This window comes from Heptranchias perlo, chromosome 34 (assembly GCF_035084215.1).
Source record: "Heptranchias perlo isolate sHepPer1 chromosome 34, sHepPer1.hap1, whole genome shotgun sequence".
NCBI lineage: Eukaryota > Metazoa > Chordata > Chondrichthyes > Hexanchiformes > Hexanchidae > Heptranchias > Heptranchias perlo.
The window spans coordinates 30,794,053-30,819,434 of record NC_090358.1 but is presented as its reverse complement, the minus strand read 5'-3'; the positions used below and the strand labels follow the sequence as shown (position 1 = coordinate 30,819,434).

The following is a 25,382-nucleotide window of genomic DNA, read 5'->3' as shown; positions in this document are numbered from 1 at the left end:
TTTCAGGCCGGCAGCTAGCCAGCAATTAAAATCACTCACCAATTGACCTCAAACTGCCAAGGTTGGGGGGCCGTTCATCCCATTCGCCGGAATTTGAGTTAAAATTCCTGCTCAACAGTTGCGACAAATTTCACTAAGATTGGACAGAATCGTGAAGCACACCTCGTATCAGGACAAGACTTGGGCTCTTGACCCTGTAGAGTTCTCCTCACTAACATCTGGGCCTGGTGTCCAAGTTGGGAGAGATGTCCCACACACTGGTCAAGCAACATCCTTACTTATTCGTACTCACAGAATCAGACCTATCAGCCACCATCCCAGACCCCTCCATCACCATCCTGGTTCCGTCCCATTCCACCGGTAGGACAGACCCATCGGAGGGAAGGGGGGAGGGGGAGGGAAGGGAGGTGAGGTGGTGAAGGGGACAGGAGGGGTGAGGGAGGGGGCAGGGGGAGGGGAGGGGAGGGGCGGGGCAGTGAGAGCAGGGGGAGGGGATCGCAGGGGGCAGGGAACACCTCATTAGTATGATCCAGGCTTGTAGCCAGCGTTACCCAATTATTCATTGGCTGCACCGTCTGTTTGAGGAGGTGGGAAATCGGGCGTCTCTGACACTAAAAGGCAGCCTGCTCCTCTTAAAGGGGGGATGCACTATGGCTGCAGGAAATGTTGTCAAAGGACAAAAATGCTCCGGATGTGGCTCCCAAGTTCTCCGATGCTGCCTTGGAGACCCTGGTCTGGGCTGTGGGCAGGAGGAGGGAGACCCTGTTACCCCCAGGGGGCAGAAAGCCCTCCAGACAACACCTCCATCGCCAGTGGGAAGAGGTCACTGAGGTCAATGCTGGGAGCTCAGTTCCCAGGACATGGCTGCAATGCCGCAAAAAGTTCAATGACCTCACCAGAATTGTCAAGGTTAATATCCTGCTCTCTTAATCTCTGCTCACACCTCCCCCACCTCCAGCCTTACTATTCAATACTCCTCGCCCCTTACCCACTTCACATCTCCATCTCCTCAAACTCACACACTCACCACTATTGCAACCCTCACTTCCCCACACCGCATATCTTACACACTGCATACCAGCTATTCCAGCATGACAGGTACATTACCTAAACACCTCACATGACTATCCCTGCCTTCCTACTTCACTCTGTCCATGGGGAAAGAGATGTCGGTGTTCCTCCTGGTGTAAAGAGCCTCGGTCACCTCCCTGATACATCGGTGCACTGCAGAATGGGCGATGTCGCTGATGTCACCTGTTGCAGCGTGAGAGGAGCCTGTTGTGTAAAAGTTCGGGGCCAGGGTGACCTTGCCAGCCACAGGCAGTGCTGTCCATGCCCTGGTGTGAGGCTCGAGTTGAGGCTGCAGCAGGTGACAGAGCTCGGTGACAGTCTCCTTGGTGAAGCGAAGACGCCTGAGACATTGCTCCTGAGTGAAGTTCATGTTGGAGAAGTGCTCCCTGAAGACTCGCTGTGGGTTTGGCCTCCCGCACAGTGCCCTGCTCCTCCTCCCTCTTCTCACAGCTCTTCCTGCTCTCTCTTGTCCTCTTTGCTACTCCCCCTCGACCTCCAGCCCTGCCAGAGCCCCTGCCTGCAGTCAAACTGTTTTGAAAGCAGCCAAAAGCAGTGCAGCATCAACAAAATCTTCTTATCAGAGTCAGAATTCAGTTGTAGAAGTGAGAAACCAGCCCAAAAAATGGCCAGACGTTAACCAGCTGCCTGAAAACACAAAGCAGCAACTAACCTTAATGTGAAGGATGATCCTTTTAAATAGAGCTGCCTGTTGGTGCCACGAGTTACTAGGCCGTTTGTCACTTGGTGAGTCAGGGCTGGGGCAGGCCCACATCACAAACAGGTCCTCCAACAAGCGTAGGGCCCTTATTTAAATATTATAATCAGCATTTCACACACTTCTGGTGCTGCCCTGGACTCTGGTCTACGGAGCTGCACGATCCAATATGGCGGGCAGCGCACTTTTGGCTCGGAACGGGCTGGCGCTCATTCTGCCCGCTATATTGGACTGTTAGGTGCCCGTTTTCCACCTGTAAAATAGTCAGGATGTTGCCGTAATGCAATCAACTGCATTAAATACTACTCTCTGAAGTTCCTCAATTTGTCAGTTTGCTTTGGACTGTTGTTACAAAGAACGTACAGAACAGAAACAGGCCATTCGGCCCAACTGGTTTACGCTCCACATGAGCCTCCTCCCTCCCTACTTCATCTAACACTATCAGCATATCCTTCTACTCCTTTCTCCCTCATGCACTTATCTAAAATCAAAGAATCATAGAATGGTTATAGCACAGAAGGAGGACATTCGGCCCATCGAGCTCGTGCCAGCTCTCTGCAAGAGCAATCTAGCTAGGCTGAGTGGACTGGATACAGCAAAGGCTATGGGCCCCGACAGCATCCCGGCTGCAGTGTTGAAGTCTTGTGCTCCAGAACTAGCTGCGCCTCTAGCCAACCTGTTCCAGTGCAGCTACAACACTGGCATCAACTCGACAATGTGGAAAATTGCCCAGGTATGTCCTGTCACAAAAAGCAGGACAAATCCAATCCGGCCAATTACCGCCCCATCAGTCTACTCTCAATCATCAGCAAAGTGATGGAAGGTGTCGTCGACAGTGCTATCAAGCGGCACTTACTCACCAATAACCTGCTCACCGATGCTCAGTTTGGGTTCCGCCAGGACCACTTGGCTCCAGACCTCATTACAGCCTTGGTCCAAACAGGGACAAAAGAGCTGAATTCCAGAGGTGAGGTGAGAGTGACTGCCCTTGACATCAAGGCAGCATTTGACCGAGTGTGGCACCAAGGAGCCCTAGTAAAATTGAAGTCAATGGGAATCAGGGGGGAAACTCTCCAGTGGCTGGAGTCATACCTAGCACAAAGGAAGATGGTTGTTGGAGGCCAATCATCTCAGCCCCAGGACATTGCTGCAGGAGTTCCTCAGGGCAGTGTCCTAGGCCCAACCATCTTCAGCTGCTTCATCAATGACCTTCCCTCCAACATAAGGTCAGAAATGGGGATGTTCGCTGATGATTGCACAGTGTTCAGTTCCATTTGCAATGTCTCAGATAATGAAACAGTCCGTGCCCGCATGCAGCAAGACCTGGACAACATCCAGGCTTGGGCTCATAAGTGGCAAGTAACATTTGCGCCAGATAAGTGCCAGGCAACGACCATCTCCAACAAGAGAGAGTCTAACCCTTGACATTCAACGGCATTACCATCGCTGAATCCCCCACCATCAACATCCTGGGGGTCACCATTGACTAGAAACTTAACTGGACCAGCCTCATAAATACTGTGGCTACAAGAGCAGGTTAGAGGCTGGGTATTCTGCGGCGAGTGACTCACCTCCTGATTCCCCAAAGCCTCTCCACCATCTACAAGGCACAAGTCAGGAGTGTGATGGAATACTCTCCACTTGCCTGGATGAGTGCAGCTCCAACAACACTCAAGAAGCTCGACACCATCCTGGATAAAGCAGCCTGCTTGATTGGCACCCCATCCACCACCCTAAACATTCACTCCCTTCACCATGGCTGCAGTGTGTACCATCCACAGGATGCACTGCAGCAACTCGCCAAGGCTTCTTCGACAGCACCTCCCAAACCCACGACCTCTACCACCTAGAAGGACAAGGGCAGCAGGCACATGGGAACAACACCATCTGCATGTTCCCCTCCAAGTCACACACCATCCCGACTTGGAAATATATCGCCGTTCCTTCATTGTCGCTGGGTCAAAATCCTGGAACTCCCTTCCTAACAGCACTGTGGGAGAACCGTCACCACACGGACTGCATCGATTCAAGAAGGCGGCTCACCACCACCTTCTCAAGGGCAATTAGGATGGGCAATAAATGCTGGTCTTGCCAGCGACGCCCACACCCCATGAATGAATAACAAAAAAAGCTGAGGCCTAACCCGTGTTTTATAAAGGTTTAGCGTAACGCCCTTGCTTTTGTACTCTATGCCTCTATCAATAAAGCCCAGGATCCCTTATGCTTCTTTTTCAGCTTTATCAACTTGTCCTGCCACCTTCAGAGATTTACAGGTGTGAACCCCCAGGTCTCTCTGTTCCTGCACCCCTTTTAAAAATTTACCATTTAGTTTATATTGCCTCTCCTCATTCTTCCTTCAAAAATGTATCACTTCATACTTCTCTGCAATAAATTTTATCTGCCATGTGTCTGCCCGTTTCACCAGTCTGTCTCTGTCCTCCTGAAGTCTGTTACTATCCTCCACATTGTTTACTACATTTCCAAGTTTCGTGTCATCTGCAAACTTTGAAATTATACCTTCTGTACTCAAGACCAGGTGATTAATATCTATCAAAAAGATGCAGGGAGGATGTTCCTGTTGGATGAGGAATCCATAACCAGGGGTCACAGTCTCAGGATACGGGGTCGGCCATTTAGAACTGAGATGAGGAGAAATTTCTTCACTCAGAGGGTGGTGAACCTGTGGAATTCTCTACCGCACAAGACAGTGGAGGCCAAGTCATTAAATATATTCAAGAAGGAGATAGATATATTTCTAAATGCTAAAGGGATCAAGGGATATGGGGAAAAAGCGGGAACAGGGTACTGAGTTAGACGATCAGCCATGATCATTTTGAACGGCGGAGCAGGCCCGAAGGGCTGAATGGCCTACTCTTGCTCCTATTTTCTATGATTCTATGATTCTATGAGAGCAGTGGTCCTAATACCAACCTCTGGGGAACACCACTACATACTTGACTCCAGTCTGAAAACCAACCGTTCACCACTACTCTCTACTTTCTGTCTCTCAGGCAGGATTGATCAGGTCATCCCTCAGTCTTCTCTTTTCTAGAGACAAGAGCCACAGCCTGTTCGGTCTTTCCAGATAGTTAGAACCTCTCAGTTCTGCTATCATAGAATCATGGAATGGTTACAGCACAGAAGAAGGCCATTTGGCCCTCGACCCATGCCAGCTCTCTGAAAGAGCAATTCAGTTAGTCCCATTCCCCCGCTCTTTCCCTGTAACCCTGCAAATTGTTCCCCTTCAAGTATTTATCCAATTCCTTTTTGAAAACCACGATTGAATCTGCTTCCAGTCAGCGCATTCCAGATCATAACTACTCGCTGCATAAAAAGTTTTTCCTCATCTTCCTGATGGGTATTCTGGTGCAGCTGGTTTCATAGAATCATAGAATCATAGAAGTTACAACATGGAAACAGGTCCTTCGGCCCAACATGTCCATGTCGCCCAGTTTATACCACTAAGCTAGTCCCAATTGGCCCATATCCCTCTATACCCATCTTACCCATGTAACTGTCCAAATGCTTTTTAAAAGACAAAATTGTACCCGCCTCTACTACTGCCTCTGGCAGCTCGTTCCAGACACTCACCACCCTTTGAGTGAAAAAATTGCCCCTCTGGACCCTTTTGTATCTCTCCCCTCTCACCTTAAATCTATGTCCCCTCGTTATAGACTCCCCTACCTTTGGGAAAAGATTTTGACTATCTACCTTATCTATGCCCCTCATTATTTTATAGACTTCTATAAGATCACCCCTTAACCTCCTACTCTCCAGGGAAAAAAGTCCCAGTCTATCTAACCTCTCCCTATAAGTCAAACCATCAAGTCCCGGTAGCATCCTAGTAAATCTTTTCTGCACTCTTTCTAGTTTAATAATATCCTTTCTATAATAGGGTGACCAGAACTGTACACAGTATTCCAAGTGTGGCCTTACTAATGTCCTGTACAACTTCAACAAGGCATCCCAACTCCTGTATTCAATGTTCTGACCAATGAAACCAAGCATGCCGAATGCCTTCTTCACCACCCTATCCACCTGTGACTCCACTTTCAAGGAGCTATGAACCTGTACTCCTAGATCTCTTTGTTCTATAACTCTCCCCAACGCCCTACCATTAACGGAGTAGGTCCTGGCCCGATTCGATCTACATAGTGTTTCTTATGGGTGAGAATGAGTAAATAAAAAGGGTTGTTAAATGTACTCTGGCTGCTGAAACACTGGCTCTTGTCGATGCAGTGAATTCTATTTGGCAAATATTTTGAGTGATACCCTGTACAATGGGAGTACTGAAGATAGTATACCCATTGACTGCCACGTGGACAATCGTTCACTGTGGGATAATGTACACTTTACAAAAAATGCGAGTGAGTCAAGATTACAGATTGACTTCGCTGTCTCAAAACAAATGCTGGAGAGAAAGGAAATCCCTCAAATTAAATGGGTGGATTCAAGCCACCAACTGTCGGATTGTTTTACTAAAAGAATTACATGTACGACTAAATTATTCGGGGTCCTGGAGAAGGGTCACCTCACAATGTAATGGTGTGAATAGTATAAGTTGTACAGAGTATGGAAGTTTTTGCTTTTTGAAAGTTTTGTTTGTATTGTGTATATAAAGTTTAATTTTTTTGTTCAAAAAGCGAGCAGGGAATCTGTTAATTGTAACCATGTGATTTATATCAATTAGTGTTAATTGTATTCAGGTGGTGCGTAGCAATTGAGGAATGCTGTTGTATTCAATTATAAGAGAGCTGATCTAGGGTGTGGTGTGGGTAATGTGGAACTCTGGTGATAAAGGCTTGGAAGCAACTGAAGATCAGGCTCTAGTATTCGATCCCTCACCACTGGGCTACTCACTTTTTAACAACATAGTCCATGATACAAAGATGAGTGACATAGTCCATGATACAAAGATCAGTGACATAGACCCTGATAAAATGCAATGGTGGCTGAGATTGATGTTGTGCCTGTGACAGAAGACTCACCTTCTCCCATTGATAAAATCTGTCTGCTTTGATAATCATATCGACCAAATTAATATGGTTCCCGCGAGCTGCTACCTCTAAGGACGTTTTTCCTTGCTAAAACAAAAGGGGAAAAATCAGTTTCATTTCTTATATAAAATGTTTTAACAGTGAAAAAAATTCAACAAAGTTCTATCAAACAATACTTAATCAATTCTAACTGTACACTGAATATTGTAAATGCAAGAATTGAACATGAACGAACTGAATACTTCCAGACCAGTGACATGTGTTGCTTTAACTAGGTGCTATTTGCTCATTAAGAAGTGACCAATTTTGATTAATGAATTAGTTGGTTAATTATAATGCCTGTGAATAATACCGGGTAAAGTAGAATAGTGGTTATGTTACTGGATACAGCAGCTGGGGAATTTAAATTCAATTAATTAAATAAAACCTAGAATTAAAAAAAACTAGTATCTGTAATGGTGGCCATGAAACGTCTGGATTGTCATAAAAACCTATCTGGTTCACTAATGTCTTTCAGGGAAGGAAACCTGCCGTCCTTACCCGGTCTGGGCCTATATGTGACTCCAGACCCACAGCAATGTGGTTGATTCTTAATTGCCCTCTGAAATGGCCTAGCAAGCCACTCAGTTGTACAATCTCGCTACAGAAAGTCACAATAAGAATAAAACCGGACGGACCACCCGGCATCGGACCACTAGGCACCGGACACGACAACGGCAAAACACCAAGCCCAGTCGACCCTGCAAAGTCCTCCTCACTAACATCTGGGGACTTGTGCCAAAATTGGGAGAGCTGTCCCACAGACTAGTCAAACAATAGCCTGACATAGCCATTCTGACAGAATCATACCTTTCAGCCAACGTCCCAGGCTCTTCCATCACCATCCTGTCCTGTCCCACCGGCTGGACAGACCCACCAAAGGTGACGGTACAGTGATATACAGTCAGGAGGGAGTGGCCCTGGGAGCCCTCAACATTGACTCTCGACCCCATGAAATCTCATGGCATCAGGTCAAACATGGGCAAGGAAACCTTCTGCTGATTACCACCTACCGTCCTCCCTCAGCTGATAAATCAGTCCTCCTCCATGTTGAGCTCTACTTGGAGGAAGCATTGAGGGTAGCAAGGGCACAGAACGTACTCTGGGTGGGGGACTTCAATGTCCATCACCAAGAGTGTCTCTACAACTGACTGAGCTGGCTGAGTCCTAAAGGACATAGCTGCCAGACGGGGCCTGCAGCAGGTGGTGAGAGAACCAACATGAGGGAAAAGCCTACATGACCTCGTCCTCACCAATCTACCTATCACGAAGCATCTGTCCATGATAGTATTGGAAGGAGTGACCATCACACAGTCCTCGTGGAGACGAAGTCCCGCCTTCGCACTGAAGACACCATCAAACGTGCTAAATGGGATAGATTCAGAACAGATCTAGCAGCTCAAAACTGGGCATCCATGAGGCGCTGTGGGCCATCAGCAGCAGCAGAATTGTATTCCAGCACAATCTGTAACCTCACGGCATATTCCTCACTCTACCATTACCAACAAGCCAGGGGATCAACCCTGGTTCAATGAGGAGTGTAGAAGAGCATGCCAGGAGCAGCACCAGGCGTACCTAAAAATGAGGTGCCAACCCGGTGAAGCTACAACTCAGGACTACATGCATGCTAAACAGCGGAAGAAACATGTTATTGACAGAGCTAAGCGATTCCACAACCAACAGATCAGATCAAAGCTCTGCAGTCCTGCCACATCCAGTCGTGAATGGTGGTGGACAATTAAACAACTAATGGGAGGAGGAGGCTCCAAGAACATCCCCATTCTCAATGATGGCAGAGCCCAGCACGTGAGTGCAAAAGACACGGCTGAAGTGTTTGCAACCATCTTCAGCCAGAAGTGCAGAGTGGATGATCCATCTCGGCCTCCTCCCGATATCCCCACCATCACAGAAGCCAGTCTTCGGCCAATTCAATTCACTCCACATGATATTAAGAAATAGCTGAGTGGACTGGATACAGCAAAGGCTATGGGCCCCGACAACATCTGGCTGTAGTGCCGAAGACTTGCGCTCCTGAACTAGCCGTGCCTCTAGCCAAGCTGTTCCAGTGCAGCTACAACACTGGCATCTACCCAACAATGTGGAAAATTGCCCAGGTATGTCCTGTCCACAAAAATCAGGACAAATCCAATCCGGCCAATTACCGCCCCATCAGTCTAATCTCAATGGAAGGTGTCATCGACAGTGCTATCAAGCGGCACTTATTCACCAATAACCTGCTCACCGATGCTCAGTTTGGGTTCCGCCAGGACCACTTGGCTCCAGACCTCATTACAGCCTTGGTCCAAATGTGGACAAAAGAGCTGAATTCCAGAGGTGAGGTGAGAGTGACTGCCCTTGACATCAAGGCAGCATTTGACCGAGTGTGGCACCAAGGAGCCCTCGTAAAATTGAAGTAAATGAGAATCAGGGGGAAAACACTCCAGTGGCTGGAGTCATACTTAGTACAAAGGAAGATGGTAGTGGTTGTTGGAGGCCAATCATCTCAGCCCCAGGACATTGCTGCAGGAGTTCCTCAGGGCAGTGTCCTAGGCCAAACCATCTTCAGCTGCTTCATCAATGACCTTTCCTCCATCATAAGGTCAGAAATGGGGATGTTCGCTGATGATTGCACAGTGTTCAGTTCTGTTCACAACCCCTCAGATAATGAAGCAGTCCGTGCCTGCATGCTGCAAGACCTGGACAACTTCGAGGTTTTGACGGATAAGTGGCAAGTAACATTCACGCCAGACAAGAGAGAGTCTAACCACCACCCCTTGACATTCAACGGCATTACCATCGCTGAATCCCCAACCATCAACATCCTGGGGGTCACCATTGACCAGAAACTTAACTGGACCAGCCTCATAAATACTGTGGCTACAAAAGTAGGTCAGAGACTGGGTATTCTGCGGCGAGTGACTCACCTCCTGACTCCCCAAAGCCTTTCCACCATCTACAAGGCACAAGTCAGGAGTGTGATGGAATACTCTCCACTTGCCTGGATGAGTGCAGCTCCAACAACACTCAAGAAGCTCGACACCATCCAGGACAAAACAGCCTGCTTGATTGGCACCCCATCCACCACCCTAATCATTAACCCCCTTCACCACCAGCGCACTGTGGCTGCAGTGTGTACCATCCACAGGATGCACTGCAGCAATTCGCCAAGGCTTCTTCGACAGCACCTCCCAAACCTGCGATCTCTACCACCTAGAAGGACAAGGGCAGCAGGCACATGGGATCAACACCACCTGCACGTTCCCCTCCAAGTCACACACCATCCCGACTTGGAAATATATCGCCGTTCCTTTATCGTCACTGGGTCAAAATCCTGGAACTCTCTACCTAACAGCACTGTGGGAGAACCTTTACCACACGGACTGCAGCGGTTCAAAAAGGCGGCTCACCACCACCTTCTCAAGGGAAATTAGGGATGGGCAATAAATGCTGGCATCGCCAGTGATGCCCACATCCCATGAATGAATTGGCTGAGAGTGCTTCACACAATCAATTTGCTTTGGGGCGCACTGACTTGTTCCGTAAGCAAATGCAGCAGCAACTCTGGGCCAACAACACCCCACAATCAGGTACTGAAAATGTTAACCTGCTCCTGCTGAGAATCTTTCAGGGATTCTTTAGCCCTGACTTTAACCTAACCCGCCTGGCCGGAAATGAGCATTTGGGTCTGGCATTTATTTTGTACCCCGTCCCATTTCACTCTCCATTGAAGTCAACGGGCAGGGATCAAACAGGAGCTGACTCAAACACATCCGTTCCCGCTGGGCAATTTATGGTAACATTTTGATTCTATGAATAAAAGTAAGTGGTCATACCCAGTGATGATGCATCGTGATGCTGTGCATTGATGGGAAATGGCGATGGCACACAGTGATTGAATATGGTGATGGTATAGTTATGGTATATAATTATAGTACACAGTGATTGTATATAGTGATCGCACACAGTGATTCTATATAGTGATGATACATTGATTATATATAGTGATGGCACACAGTTATTGAATATAGTGATGGTACACAGTTATTGAATATAGTGATGGCACACAGTGATTGTACATTGTGATGGTACATAGTGATTGTATATAGTGATTGAACAGTGATTGTATATAGTGATATTACAGTGATTGTATATAGTGATTGAACAGTGATTGTATATAGTGATATTACAGTGATTGTGTATAGTGATTGAACAGTGATTGTGTATAGTGATGGTACAGTTATTGTATTTAATGGTGGTACACAGTGATTGCATATAGTGATGGTACAGTGATTGCATATACTAATGGTACACAGTGATTTTATATATTGACCGTACACAGTGATTGTATGTAGCGATGGCACATAGTGATTGTATATAGTGATGGTACACAGTGATTTTATATAGTGATGGCATACAGTGATTGTATATAATGGTGATACAGTGATTTTATATAGTGATGGTACATAGTGATTGTATATAGTGATATTACAACAATTGTATATAGTGATGGTACAGATATTGTATATAATAGTGGTATACAGTGATTGCATACAGTAATGGTACACAGCGATTTTATATATTAGTGGTACACAATGATTGTATATATTGATGGTACAGTGATTGCATATACTAATGGTACATGGTGATTTTATATAGTGATGGTACACAGTGATTTTATATACTGACCGTACAAAGTGATTGTATATAGCGATGGCACACAGTGATTGTATATAGTGATGGTACACAGTGATTGTGTATATTGACCCGTACACAGTGATTGTATATAGTGATGGTACACAGTGATTGTATATAGTGATGGTACATAGTGATTGTATATAGCAATGGCACATAATGATCATATATAGTGATGGTACACAGTGCCTGTATATAGTGATGGCACACAGTGAATCTATATAATGATGGTACACAGTGATTGTGCATAGTGATGGCACACAATGATTGTATGTAGTGATGGTACACAGTGATTGTATACAGTGATGGTACACAGTGCCTGTATAAAGTGATGGTACATGGTGCCTGTATATAGTGATGGCACACAGTGGTTGTATATAATGATGGTGTGTAGTGATGGTACATAGTGATTATATATAGTGATGGTACAGTGAATGTATATCGTGATGGTACATGGTGATTGTATATTGCGATTACACATAGTGGTTGTATATAGTGACGGTACACAGTGTCTGCATATAGTGATGGCACACAGTGGTTGTATATAGTGATGGTGTGTAGTGATGGTACATAGTGATTATATATAGTGATGGTACAGTGAATGTATATCGTGATGGTACACTGCGATTGCATATGGTGATGGTACACAAATGTTGAATGTATTGATGGTACACTGCAATTGTATATAGTGATAGCGCACAGTGATTTTATATGGTGATGGTACACAGAGTTTGTATATAGTGATGGCACACAATGATTGTATATAGTGATGATGTGTAGTGATTCCATATAGTGATGGCACGGTAATTGTTTATAGTGATGGTATATAGTGATAGTATGTAGTGATTGTATATAGTGATGGTATACAGTGATTGTATATGGTGATGGTACACAGTGATTGTACATAGTGATGGGACAGTGAATGTATAAAGTGATGGTGCGCAGTGATTGCATACGGTGATGAAGGAGACGAAGGAGATAATCTCCGAAAGCTTGTGATTTTAAAATAAAATTGTTGGACTATAACCTGGTGTTGTAAGATTCCTTACATTTGTCCACCCCAGTCCATCACCGGCATCTCCACATCATATATATAGTGATGGTACAGTGACTGTATATAGTGATGATACAGTGATTGCAAATAGTGATGCTACACATTGATTGTATATAGTGATGGTACAGTGATTGTATATAGAGATGGTGTGTAGTGATGGGACATGGTGATGGTACACAATGATTGTATATAGTGATGGCACACAGTGATTGCATATAGTAATGGTACAGTGATTGTATATAGTGATGGTACACAGTGATTTTATGTAGCGATGGCACATAGTGATTGTATACAGTGATGGTACAGAGATTCTATATAGTGGTGGTACACAGTGATTGTATATAGTGATGGTATACAATTATTGTATGTAGTGATGGTACACAGTGATTGTATATAGGGATGGCACACAGTGATTGTATGCAGTGATGCTACAGTTATGGTATATAGTGATGGTACACAGTGATTGTATATAGTGATGCTACATTTATTGTACATAATGATGATCTACAGTGATTGTACATAGTGATGATACAGTGATTGTACATAGTGATGATACAGTGATTGTACATAGTGATGATACAGTGATTGTACATAGTGATGGTACGCAGAGATTGTATATAGAAATGGCACAGTGATTATATATAGTGATGGTATATAGTGATTGTATATAGTGATGGTATACAGTGATTGTACATGGTGACAGTACACTGATTGTATATATGGATGGTGTATACTGATTGCATATAATGATGGTATACAGTGATTGTATATGGTGATGGTATGCAATGATGGCGTATAGTCATGCTACTCAGTGATTGCATATAGTGATGCTAGTGATTATACATAGTAATGGGACAGAATGATTGTATATAGTGATGGTGTGTCGTGATGGGATGTGGTGATTGTATATAGTGATGGTACACAGTGATTGTATATAGTGATGGTACACAGTGATTGTATATAGTGATGGTACACAGTGATTGTATATAGTGATGCTATGCAGTGATTATATATAGTGATGGGACATGGTGATTGTACATAGTCATGGTACAATGATTGTATATAGTGATGGCACACAGTGATTGTATATGGTGATGGTGCGTAGTGATGGGATATGGTGATGGCATACAGTGATTCTATTTTGAGATGATGCAGTAATTGTATATGGTGATGGTATCTGGTGATCGTTTATAGTGATGGTATAAAGTGATTGTACATGGTGATGGTACAGAGTGCCTGTGTATTGTAGTGCTACACAGCGATTTAATATAGTGCTGGCATGCAGTGATTATTTATAATGATGGTACACAGTGATTGTATATAGTGATGGTACAATGTGAATGTATATAGTGATGGTGTGTAGTGATGGGATATGGTGATGGTACATAATGATTTTTTTTTACAACATGGAAACAGGCCCTTCGGCCCAACATGTCCATGTCGCCCAGTTTATACCACTAAGTTAGTCTCAGTTGCCTGCACTTGGCCCATATCCCTCTATACCCATCTTACCCATGTATCTGTCCAAATGCTTTTAAAAGACAAAATTGTACCCGCCTCTACTACTGCCTCTGGCAGCTCGTTCCAGACACTCACCACCCTTTGAGTGAAAAAGTTGCCCCTCTGGACCCTTTTGTATCTCTCCCCTCTCACCTTAAATCTATGCCCCCTCGTTATAGACTCCCCTACCTTTGGGAAAAGATTTTGACTATCTACCTTATCTATGCCCCTCATTATTTTATAGACTTCTATAAGATCACCCCTTAACCTCCTACTCTCCAGGGAAAAAAGTCGCAGTCTATCCAACCTCTCCCTATAAGTCAAACCATCAAGTCCCGGTAGCATCCTAGTAAATCTTTTCTGCACTCTTTCTAGTTTAATAATATCCTTTCTATAATAGGGTGACCAGAACTGTACACAGTATTCCAAGTGTGGCCTTACTAATGTCTTGTACAACTTCAACAAGACATCCCAACTCCTGTATTCAATGTTCTGACCAATGAAACCAAGCATGCTGAATGCCTTCTTCACCAGCCTATCCACCTGTGACTCCACTTTCAAGGAGCTAACTCCACTTTCAGTGGATTGTACATGGTGACGGTACACAATGCCTGTGTAAAGTGGTATTACACAGTGTTTGTATATAGAAATGGCACAATATGATTCTATATAGTGATGGTACACAATGATTGTATATAGTGATGGTATATAGTGATTGTATATAGTGATTGTATATAGTGATGTTATACAGTGATTGTACATGGTGATGGTACACGGTGCGTATATATAGTGGTACTACATAGTGGTTGGATATAGAAACGGCACACTGTGATTCTATATAGTGATGGCACACAGTGATTCCATATGCCGATGGCACACTGATTGTATATATGGATGGTGTATACTGATTGCATATAGTGATGGTACACAGTGATTGTATATGGTGATGGTATGCAATGATGGCGTATAGTCATGCTACTCAGTGATTGCATATAGTGATGCTAGTGATTATACATAGTAATGGGACAGAATGATTGTATATAGTGATGGTACACAGTGATTGTATATAGTGATGGTACACAGTGATTCTATATAGTGATGCTATGCAGTGATTATATATAGTGATGGGACATGGTGATTGTACATAGCCATGGTACAATGATTGTATATAGTGATGGCACACAGTGATTGTATATGGTGATGGTGCGTAGTGATGGGATATGGTGATGGCATACAGTGATTCTATATTGAGATGATGCAGTGATTGTATATGGTGATGGTATCTGGTGATTGTTTATAGTGATGGTATACAGTGATTGTACATGGTGATGGTACAGAGTGCCTGTGTATTGTAGTGCTACACAGCGATTTAATATAGTGCTGGCATGCAGTGATTATTTATAATGATGGTACACAGTGATTGTATATAGTGATGGTACAACGTGAATGTATATAGTGATGGTACAGTTATTGTATATAGTGATGGTACACCATGACTGTATATAGTGATAGTGTGTAGTGATGGGATATGGTGATGGCATACAGTGATTTTATATTGCGATGGCACAGTTTATAGTGATGGTATCTGGTGATTGTATATAGTGATGGTATACAGTGATTGTACATGGTGATGGTACAGAGTGCCTGTGTATAGTGTTGCTACACAGTGATTGTATATAGTGCTGGCATACAGTGATTATACATAATGATGGTACACAGTGATTGTATGTATTGATGGTGGACAGTGAATATATATAGTGATGGTACAATGTGAATGTATATAGTGATGGGATATGGTGATGGTACATAGTGATTGTATACAGTGATGCCAGATAGTGATTGTATATAGTGATGCCAGATAGTGATTGTATATAGTGATGTTACACTATGATTTTATATAGTGATGGTACAGTGAATCTATATAGTGACGATACACAGTAATTGCATATGGTGATGGCAAACAGTAAATGTATATAGTAATGGTACACAGTAATTGTATATAGTGATGGTATGTAGTGATGGGATTTCGTGATAGTACACAGTGATTGTATATAGTGATGGCATACAAAGCTTGTATACAGCTATGGCACACAGTGATTATGTATAGTGATGGTACATTTATTGTATATAACGATGGTACACAGTGATTTTATATGGTGATGTTACACAGTGATTGTATATAGTGATGGCACACAGTGATTCTATATAGAGATGGCACAGTGATTGTATATAGCAATGGTATATAGTGATTGTATATAGTGATGGTACACTGTGATAGTAGTATATAGTGATGGTACACAGTGATTGTATATAGTGATGGTACACTGTGATAGTAGTATATAGTGATGGTACACAGTGATTGTATATAGTGATGGCACAGTGATTGATATATAGCGATGGTACACAGTGAATATATACAGTGATGGTACAATGTGAATGTATATAGTGATGGTGTGTAGTGATTGGATATGGTGATGGTACATAGTGATTGTATATGGAGATGTTACACTATGATTCTATATAGTGATGGTTCAGTGAATCTATATAGTGACTGTACACAGTAATTGCATATGGTGATGGCAAACAGTAATTGTAAATAGTAATGGTACACAGTGATTGTATATAGTGATGGGATATCGTGATAGCACACAGTATATTGTTGGCCAGGGGCTGCAGAAAGTAACCTGAGACGTCAGCTGCTGAAATACACAGGCAGGAACAACATTTGAACTGAAGTAACCTGAGTTCAGTCACTGGCCTTAGCTGGCTGGAACCGGTTTGAATTAGCTAAGTTTTGTGAAAGACAAAGGAGATGTGATAAGACACAAGTCCTTATTTAGAAAAGGAGTAATGAGGTAATGCTACCTAAGTCCTTGGGACAGAGCCAATGAGGAGAAGACACAGGGTAACCGAGAAAACCTAAACCAACGAAAGAGAGAGAGACAGCACAGCCTGAAGAGATAAGATTCAGAATACGAATGAAGGATCTGGGGCGTGGAGCCAGAGCGAAGACTCCGGAGACCAACCATCGCGGAAGTGGAAGAACCTACGTCAGGGACGTCGAAAGAGAGAGAGAACGGAACGCCTGGCCAGCATCAGCTCTCCTTTTCGGGTATTATCCTTTATATTCTGTGACCACTCAGGGAGTGTCAGAGAAACCTATTGGGTGTGCGTTTAGATCTTAGTTTGGGTATAAAACTGTATAACCTGGTGTAAACTGCATGCCTATATCTAACCAGACGGAAAGCTATATGTATATGATCTAACAATGTGAATAAAGCGAATTGACTCTTCTCCTTTTTGTACTAAGCCAATAACCGTAACCGGTGACCTCCGGTCAACAATATAGTGATGGTACACTGTGATAGTAGTATATAGTGATGGTACACAGTGATTGTATATAGAGATGGCACAGTGATTGTATATAGCGATGGTATGTAATGATTGTATATAGTGATGGTACACAGTGATTGTATATAGTGATGGTGCAGGGATTGTATATAGTGATGTTACACAGTGATTGCATATAAAGATGGTACATTTATTGTGTATAGTGATGGTACATAGTGATTGTATATTGTGATGGTTCACAGTGATTGTATATAGTACGGTACACAGGGATTGTATATAGTGGTGATATAGTGATTGAATATAGTGATGGTAAACAGAGATTGTATATAGTGATGACACGCAGTTCTTCTATATAGAGATGGCACAGTGATTGTATATAGTGATTGTATATAGTGATTGTATATAGTGATGGTACACAGTAATTGTACATAGTAATGGTGATTGTATATGGTGATTTTATATAGTGATGGTGCACAGTGATCCTATTTAGTGGTGATATAGTGATGGTAAACATAGATTGTATATAGTTATGGTACACAGTGACTGTATATAGTGATGACACACAGTATTTCTATATAGAGATGGCACAGTGATTGTATATGATGATTCTACAGGTGACAGTACACAGAGATTGTATATAGTGATGATACAGTGTATGTATATAGTGATGGTACAATAATTGTATATAGTGATCACACACAATGATTGTATATAATAATTGTGTGTACTGATGGAATGTGGTGATGGTACAGAGTGGTTGTATATAGTGATTGTATATAGCAATAGCACACTGTGATTGTATATAGAGATGGTACACAACGATTGTACATAGTGATGGTGCAATTATTGTATATAATGATGGTACATAGTGATTGTATATAGTGGTGGCACACAGTGATGGTATATAGTGAAGGTGCAGTTATTGTATATAGTGATGGAACACAGTGTTTCTATATAGAGATGGCACACTGATTCTATATAGTGATGGTGTGTATTGAAGGGATATGGTGATGGTACACAGTGATTTTATATTGCGATGGCACAGTGATTGTTTATAGTGATGGTACACTGTGATAGTAGTATATAGTGATGGTACACAGTGATTGTATATAGTGATGGCACAATGATTGTAGATAGCGATGGTATATAGTGATTGTATATAGTGATGGCACAGTGATTGTATGTAGCGATGGTGTATATTGATTGTATATGGTGATGGTACCTCAATTGTATATAGGGATCACACACAGTGATTGTATATAGTGCTGGTGTGTAGTGATAGGATGTGGTGATGGTTCACAGTGATTATATAAAGTGACGGTACACAGAGATTGTATATAGTGATGATACAGTGTTTCTATATAGTGATGGCACAGTGATTGTATATAGTGATGGTACACAATCATAGTATATAATGATGGTACACAGTGGTTGTATATAGCAATGGTGCAGTGACTGTACATAGCAATGGCACACTGTGATTGTATATAATGATGGTTCACAGTGATTGTATATAGTGGTGGCACACAGTGATTTTATATAGTGAAGGTGCAGTTATTGTATATAGTGATGATACACAGTGATTGTATATACTGATGGCACACAGTGATTTTATATAGTGATGGTGTTTAGTTATGGGATATGGTGATGGTACACAGTGATTGTATATAGTGATGGTACACAGTGATTGTATAAAGTGACAGTACACAGAGATAGTATATAGTGATGGCACATGGTGATTCTATATAGGGATGGTACAGTGATTGTATATACTGATGGTACACAGTGATTATATATAGTGATGGTATATCTTGATTGTATATAGTGATGGTGAAAAGTGATTGTATATAGTGATGGTGAAAAGTGATTGTATATAGTGATGGTACACAGAGATTGTATATAGTGATGGTACACAGAGATTGTATATCATGATGACACACAGTGATTCTATATGGAGACGGCAATGTGATTGTATATGGTGATGGTACACAGTGACTGTGTATAGTGATGGTACACAGTGACTGAATATAGTGATGGTACACAGTGATTGTATATAACGACGGCACACTGTGGTTGTATATGGTGATGGCACACATTGATTGTATTTAGTGATGGTATACAGTTATTGTATATAGTGATGGTGTGTAGTGATGGGATATGGTGATGGTACACAGTGATTGTATATAGTGATGATACAGTGATTGTATATAGCAATAGTATACAGTGATTGTATATTGTGGTGATGGTAGTTATTTTATATAGTGATGGCACACAGAGATTGTATATAGCGATGGTACACCGTGATTGTATATAGTGATGGTACACAGTGATTGTATATAATGATGGTGCACCAATTGTGCATCGTGATGGTACAGAGTGATTGTATATTGTGATGGTTCAGTTATTGTATATAGTGATGGTACAGAGTGATTGTCGATAGTGATCGCACACAGCGATTCTATATAGTGATGATACAGCAATGGTGCACAGTGATTGTATACAGTGAATGTACATAGTGATTATATAGTGATGGTACACATTGATTGTATATAGTGATTGTATACAGTGGTGGTACATAGTGATTATATATAGTCATGGTTCTGTGATTCTATATAATGATGTTACTCAGTTATTGTATGTAGTGATGGTACAGTGATGGTACACAGTGATCGTATGTGGTGAAGGTATACAGTGATTGCATATAGTGACTGCACACAGTGATTGCATAGAGTTATGGTGCAGTTATTGTATATAGTGATTGAACACAGTGATTGTATCTTGTGAAGGTACACAGTGATTGTATATAGTGATGTGTCATGATGGGATATGGTGATGTTACACAGTGATTGTATATAAAGATGGTACATTTATTGTATATAGTGATGGATCACAGAGATTGTATACGATGATGGTACACAGTGATTGTACATGGTGATGACACGCAGTGTTTCTATATAGAGATGGCATACTGATTGTATATAGTGATTGTATATAGTGATGGTGCACAGTGATTCCATATAGTGGTGATATAGTGACGGTAAACAAAAATTGTATATAGTGATGGTACACTGTGACTGCATATAGTGATGACACACAGTGTTTCTATATAGAGATGGCACAGTGATTGTATATAGTGATTATATATAGTAATTGTATATAGTGATTGTATATGATGATTTTACAGAGTGACTGTGTATAGTGATGTCACACCGTGCCAGTATATAATGATGGTCCATAGTGATTGTATATAGTAATGGTGCAGTGATTGTATATAGTGATGGTACATCAATTGTATGTAGTGATCACACAAAATGATTGTATCTGGTGATGGTGTGTAGTGATGGGATGTGGTGATGGTTCACAGTGATTATATAAAGTGACGGTACACAGAGATTGTATATAGTGATGATAGTGATTGTATATAGTGATGGTACAACAATTGTATGTAGTGATCACACACAATGATTGTATATAATGATTGTGTGTACTGATGGAATGTGGTGATGGTACACAGTGGTTGTTTATAGTGATGGTACAGTGATTGTATATAGCAATGGCACACTGTGATTGTATATAGAGATGGTACACAGTGATTGTACATAGTGATGGTACAGTTATTGTATATAATGATGGCAAACAGTAATTGTATATAGTGGTGGCACACAGTGATTGTATATAGTGAAGGTGCAGTTCTTGTATATAGTGATGACACACAGTGATTGTATTTTCTGATGGCACACAGTGATTTTATATAGTGATGGTACACAGTGATTGTATAAAGTGACAGTACACAGAGATAGTATATAGTGATGGCACATGGTGATTCTATATCGGGATGGTACAGTGATTGTATATAGTGATGGTACACAGTGATTATATATAGTGATGGTATATCTTGATTGTATATAGTGATGGTGCAAAGTGATTGTATATAGTGATGGTACACAGTGATTGAATATAGTGATGGTACACAGTGATTGTATATAATGACAGCACACAGTGGTTGTATATAGTGATGGTACACTATGGTTGTGTATAGTGATGGTACAGTGATTGTATATAGTAATGGCACTCAATGATCTTATGTTGCAATGGTGTGTAATGATGGGACATGGTGATGGCAAACTGTGATTGTATATAGTGATGGGTACACAGTGATTTTATATAGTGAAGGTGCAGTGATTGTATATAGTGATGATACACAATGATTGTATATAGTGATGGCACACAGTGATTCTATACAGTAATGATACAGTGATTGTATGTAGTGATGGTGTGCAATGATTGTATACAGTGATGCTATATAGTGATTGTATACAGTGATGGTGTGCAATGATTGTATATAGTGATGCTATATAGTGATTGTATACAGTGATGGTGTGCAATGATTGTATATAGTGATGCTATATAGTGATTGTATACAGTGATGGTGCACAGTGATTGTATATAGTGATGGAACACAGTGATTGTATATAGTAATGGTGTGTAGTGATGGGATATATTGATGTTACACAGTGATTGTATATAAAGATGGTACATTTATTGCATATAGTGATGGTACACAGTGATTGTATATATTGACGGTACACAGAGTTTGTATATAGTGACGGCACACAGTGATTATATATAGTGACGGCACACAGTGATGCAGAGCTCTGTATCCGTTATGTCGGTCCAGCTTTACGAAATGTCACAATGACCAAGGCAAGGCAGTATAGCTTTAAGGAATCTTTAAAGGCAATTAAGGTCAATCAGGAACGACTCGCAATCTGGAAGGATAAAAGGCGGGGAAATGGTTCAGTTGGGAATAGAAAGGAGCTGAGAGTGAGAAGGTGTATGTTGAAGGTAATCCCTGTTACTGTTCATCTCTGCACTTAAAGACACAGCTGCCGTGGGTGAATAAAACTCACTTGTTTGAATATTAAACTCTAGTCTGCGCATCTAATTAACCACTGGGTCCTGGATCTGTTTCAACATAGGTGGCCACGCAGTAAAGGCCCCCTGTGAATGCCCCCAGTGGCGGCCCCCCCCCCCAGTGCTGACTGCCCAGTGAATGCTCCCAGTGATTTCCCCCAGTGAATACTCCCCAGTGATGGCCCTCCAGTGGTGCTCCCCCCATGAATTCCCCCAGTGGTGGCCCCCCGTGTTGGCCCCGAATGAATGTCCTCAGTGTCGGCTCCCCCAGTGATGGCTCCCAGTTATTTGCGAATGCACAAGTGGAACAATAAAGATGGGGAAATAATTCAAAATAGAAACTCTAAAGTAGGGAGATCAAAAATAATTTAAAGATGTCAAGGGGCTTAATGTGGGCATTGTACGTGCCTTATTCATTCAGGAGCCTCAGGGTCAGCATTGTGGAGGCACGAAAGACAGTATTTGGTGATCGTCTACGGTGACGGTATTTGGTGATCCTGTATCGTGACGGTATTTGGTGCTCGTCTATAGTGACGGTATTTCGTGATCCTGTATCATGACGGTATTTGGTGATCGTGTATAGTGACGGTATTTGGTGATCGTCCATAGTGACGGTATTTGGTGATCGTCCATAATGACGGTATTTGGTGATCCTCTATAGTGACGGTATTTGGTGATCGTCTATGGTGACGGTATTTGGTGATCGTCTCTAATGACGGTATTTGGTGATCGTCCATAGTGACGGTATTTGGTGATCGTCTATAGTGACGGTATTTGGTGATCGTCTATAGTGACGGTATTTGGTGATCGTCCATAGTGACGGTATTTGGTGATCGTCCATAGTGACGGTATTTGGTGATCGTCCATAGTGATAGTATTTGGTGATCATCTATAGTGACGGTATTTGGTGATCGTCTATAGTGACGGTATTTGGTGATCCTGTATAGTGACGGTATTTGGTGATCGTCTATAGTGACGGTATTTGGTGATCGTCTATAGTGACGGTATTTGGTGATCATCTATAGTGACGGTATTTGGTGATCGTCTATATTGACGGTATTTGGTGATCGTCCATAGTGACGGTCTTTGGTGATCGTCCATAGTGACGGTATTTGGTGATCGTCTATAGTGACGGTATTTGGTGATCGTCCATAGTGATGGTATTTGGTGATCGGCCATAGTGACGGTATTTGGTGATCGTCTATAGTGACGGTATTTGGTGATCGTCCATAGTGATGGTATTTGGTGATCGTCCATAGTGACGGTATTTGGTGATCGTCTATAGTGACGGTATTTGGTGATCGTCTCTAGTGACGGTATTTGGTGATCGTCTATAGTGACGGTATTTGGTGATCGTCCATAGTGACGGTATTTGGTGATCGTCTCTAGTGACTCATCGATCAGATTGTATTCATGGATAATCATTGGTCACATTTACTCGATTCACTTGATCACTATATGTGAAGAAATTTCGAATCAATCTGTGTGTCTGAGATCTCTCACGTACTGGAGAGCAAAACAATAGTTAGCAGTTTAGATGTTTCCTTTCCTTTGTCTCTCACGCATGTAAAGGATATTCCTGCCCTTACTATCCCTGATCTGCCAGTGATTTCTGATATAATAATCACTCCCTTACTCACAAGCCATTTGTAACGCTTCTTTGTACATCATGGAGATGGTTTTCTGATGGCAGTGTGATGCTGTGTAATTCTAAACATTATTCATTCATTTAAATCAATGTATTTATGTGACTGTGGTAAACTAGCCCTCCTCATCCTTCTCGACTTGTCTGCAGCCTTTGATACGGTTGACCACACCATCCTCCTCCATTGTCCAGCTGGGTGGGATTGCCCTCACCTGGTTCCATTCTTACCTATCCAGTCATAGCCAGAGAATCACCTGCAATGGCTTCTCTTCCCGCTCCCACGCCGTTACCTCTGGAGTCCCCCAAGGATCTATCCTTGGCTCCCTCCTATTTCTCATCTACATGCTGCCCCTCGGCGACATCATCCGAAAACACGTCAGGTTCCACACATATGCTGACCTCAGCTCTATCTCACCACCGCCTCTCTCGACCCCTCCACTGCCTCTGATTTGTCACACTGCTTGTCCGACAAGCAGAAATTTCCTCCAATTAAATATTGGGAAGACCAAAGCCATTGTCTTCAGTCCCACCACAAACTCCGTTCCCTAGCCACCGACTCCATCCCTTTCCCTGGCCACTGTCTGAGGCTGAACCAGACCGTTTGCAACCTTGGCGTCCTATTGGACCCTAAGCTGAGCTTCTGACCCCATATCCTCTCCATCACCAAGGCCTCCTACTTCCACCTCCGTAACATCGCCCGTCTCCACCCCCTGCTTCAGCTCAACTGCCGCTGAAATCCTCATCCATGCCTTTGTAACCTCTCGACTCGATTATTCCAATGCTCTCCTTGCTGGCCTCCCATCTTCCACCCTCCATAAACTTGAGCTCATCCAAAACTCTGCTGCCTGTATCCTAACTCGCACCAAGTCCCGTTCACCCATCACCCCTGTGCTCACTTACCTACAATGGCTCCCGGTCCAGCAATGTCTCGATTTTAAAAAATTCCATTCCTTGCTTTCAAATCTCTCCATGGCCTTGCCCCTCCCTATCTCTGTAACCTCCTCCAGCCCTACAACCCTCCGAGATCTCTGCGCTCCTCCAATTCTGGCTTTTTGCACATCCCCGATTTTAATCACTCCACCATTGGCGGCCGTGCCTTCAGCTGCCTAGGGCCCTAAGCTCTGGAATTCCCTCCCTAAACCTCTCCGCCTCTCTATCAATGTTCCCTCTAATTTTTTTTGGCCATGTGAGGAATGAACTTGGGTTTGGGCACCGATATAAAGCCTGTGTGCACCATCATAAAAAAATCACAACTTTGAATAGAAGATCTTTTTAGAAAACATTATTCAGGGTAAATAACAAACAGAACAAATATACAAAATAATGGATAATTGTAACAATTTAATGTTATATTGGCTGATAAATTTAAATAATTTATGAAATTAGTTTCTTAAGTTGCACTAG

General features: G+C 42.5%; 1 protein-coding gene across 4 annotated transcripts in view; it reads right to left on the bottom strand.

Annotated features, from left to right (window-relative positions):
- Window positions 1-25,382, bottom strand: part of ankdd1a (ankyrin repeat and death domain containing 1A) — a 146,871-nt gene that overhangs the window by 14,947 nt on the left and 106,542 nt on the right. For all 4 annotated transcript variants that reach the window (XM_067971656.1, XM_067971657.1, XM_067971658.1 and 1 more), the window contains exon 12: window positions 6,775-6,870. In XM_067971656.1, coding sequence (XP_067827757.1) covers window positions 6,775-6,870 — 96 coding nt within the window. The remainder of the gene's footprint in view (window positions 1-6,774; window positions 6,871-25,382) is intronic.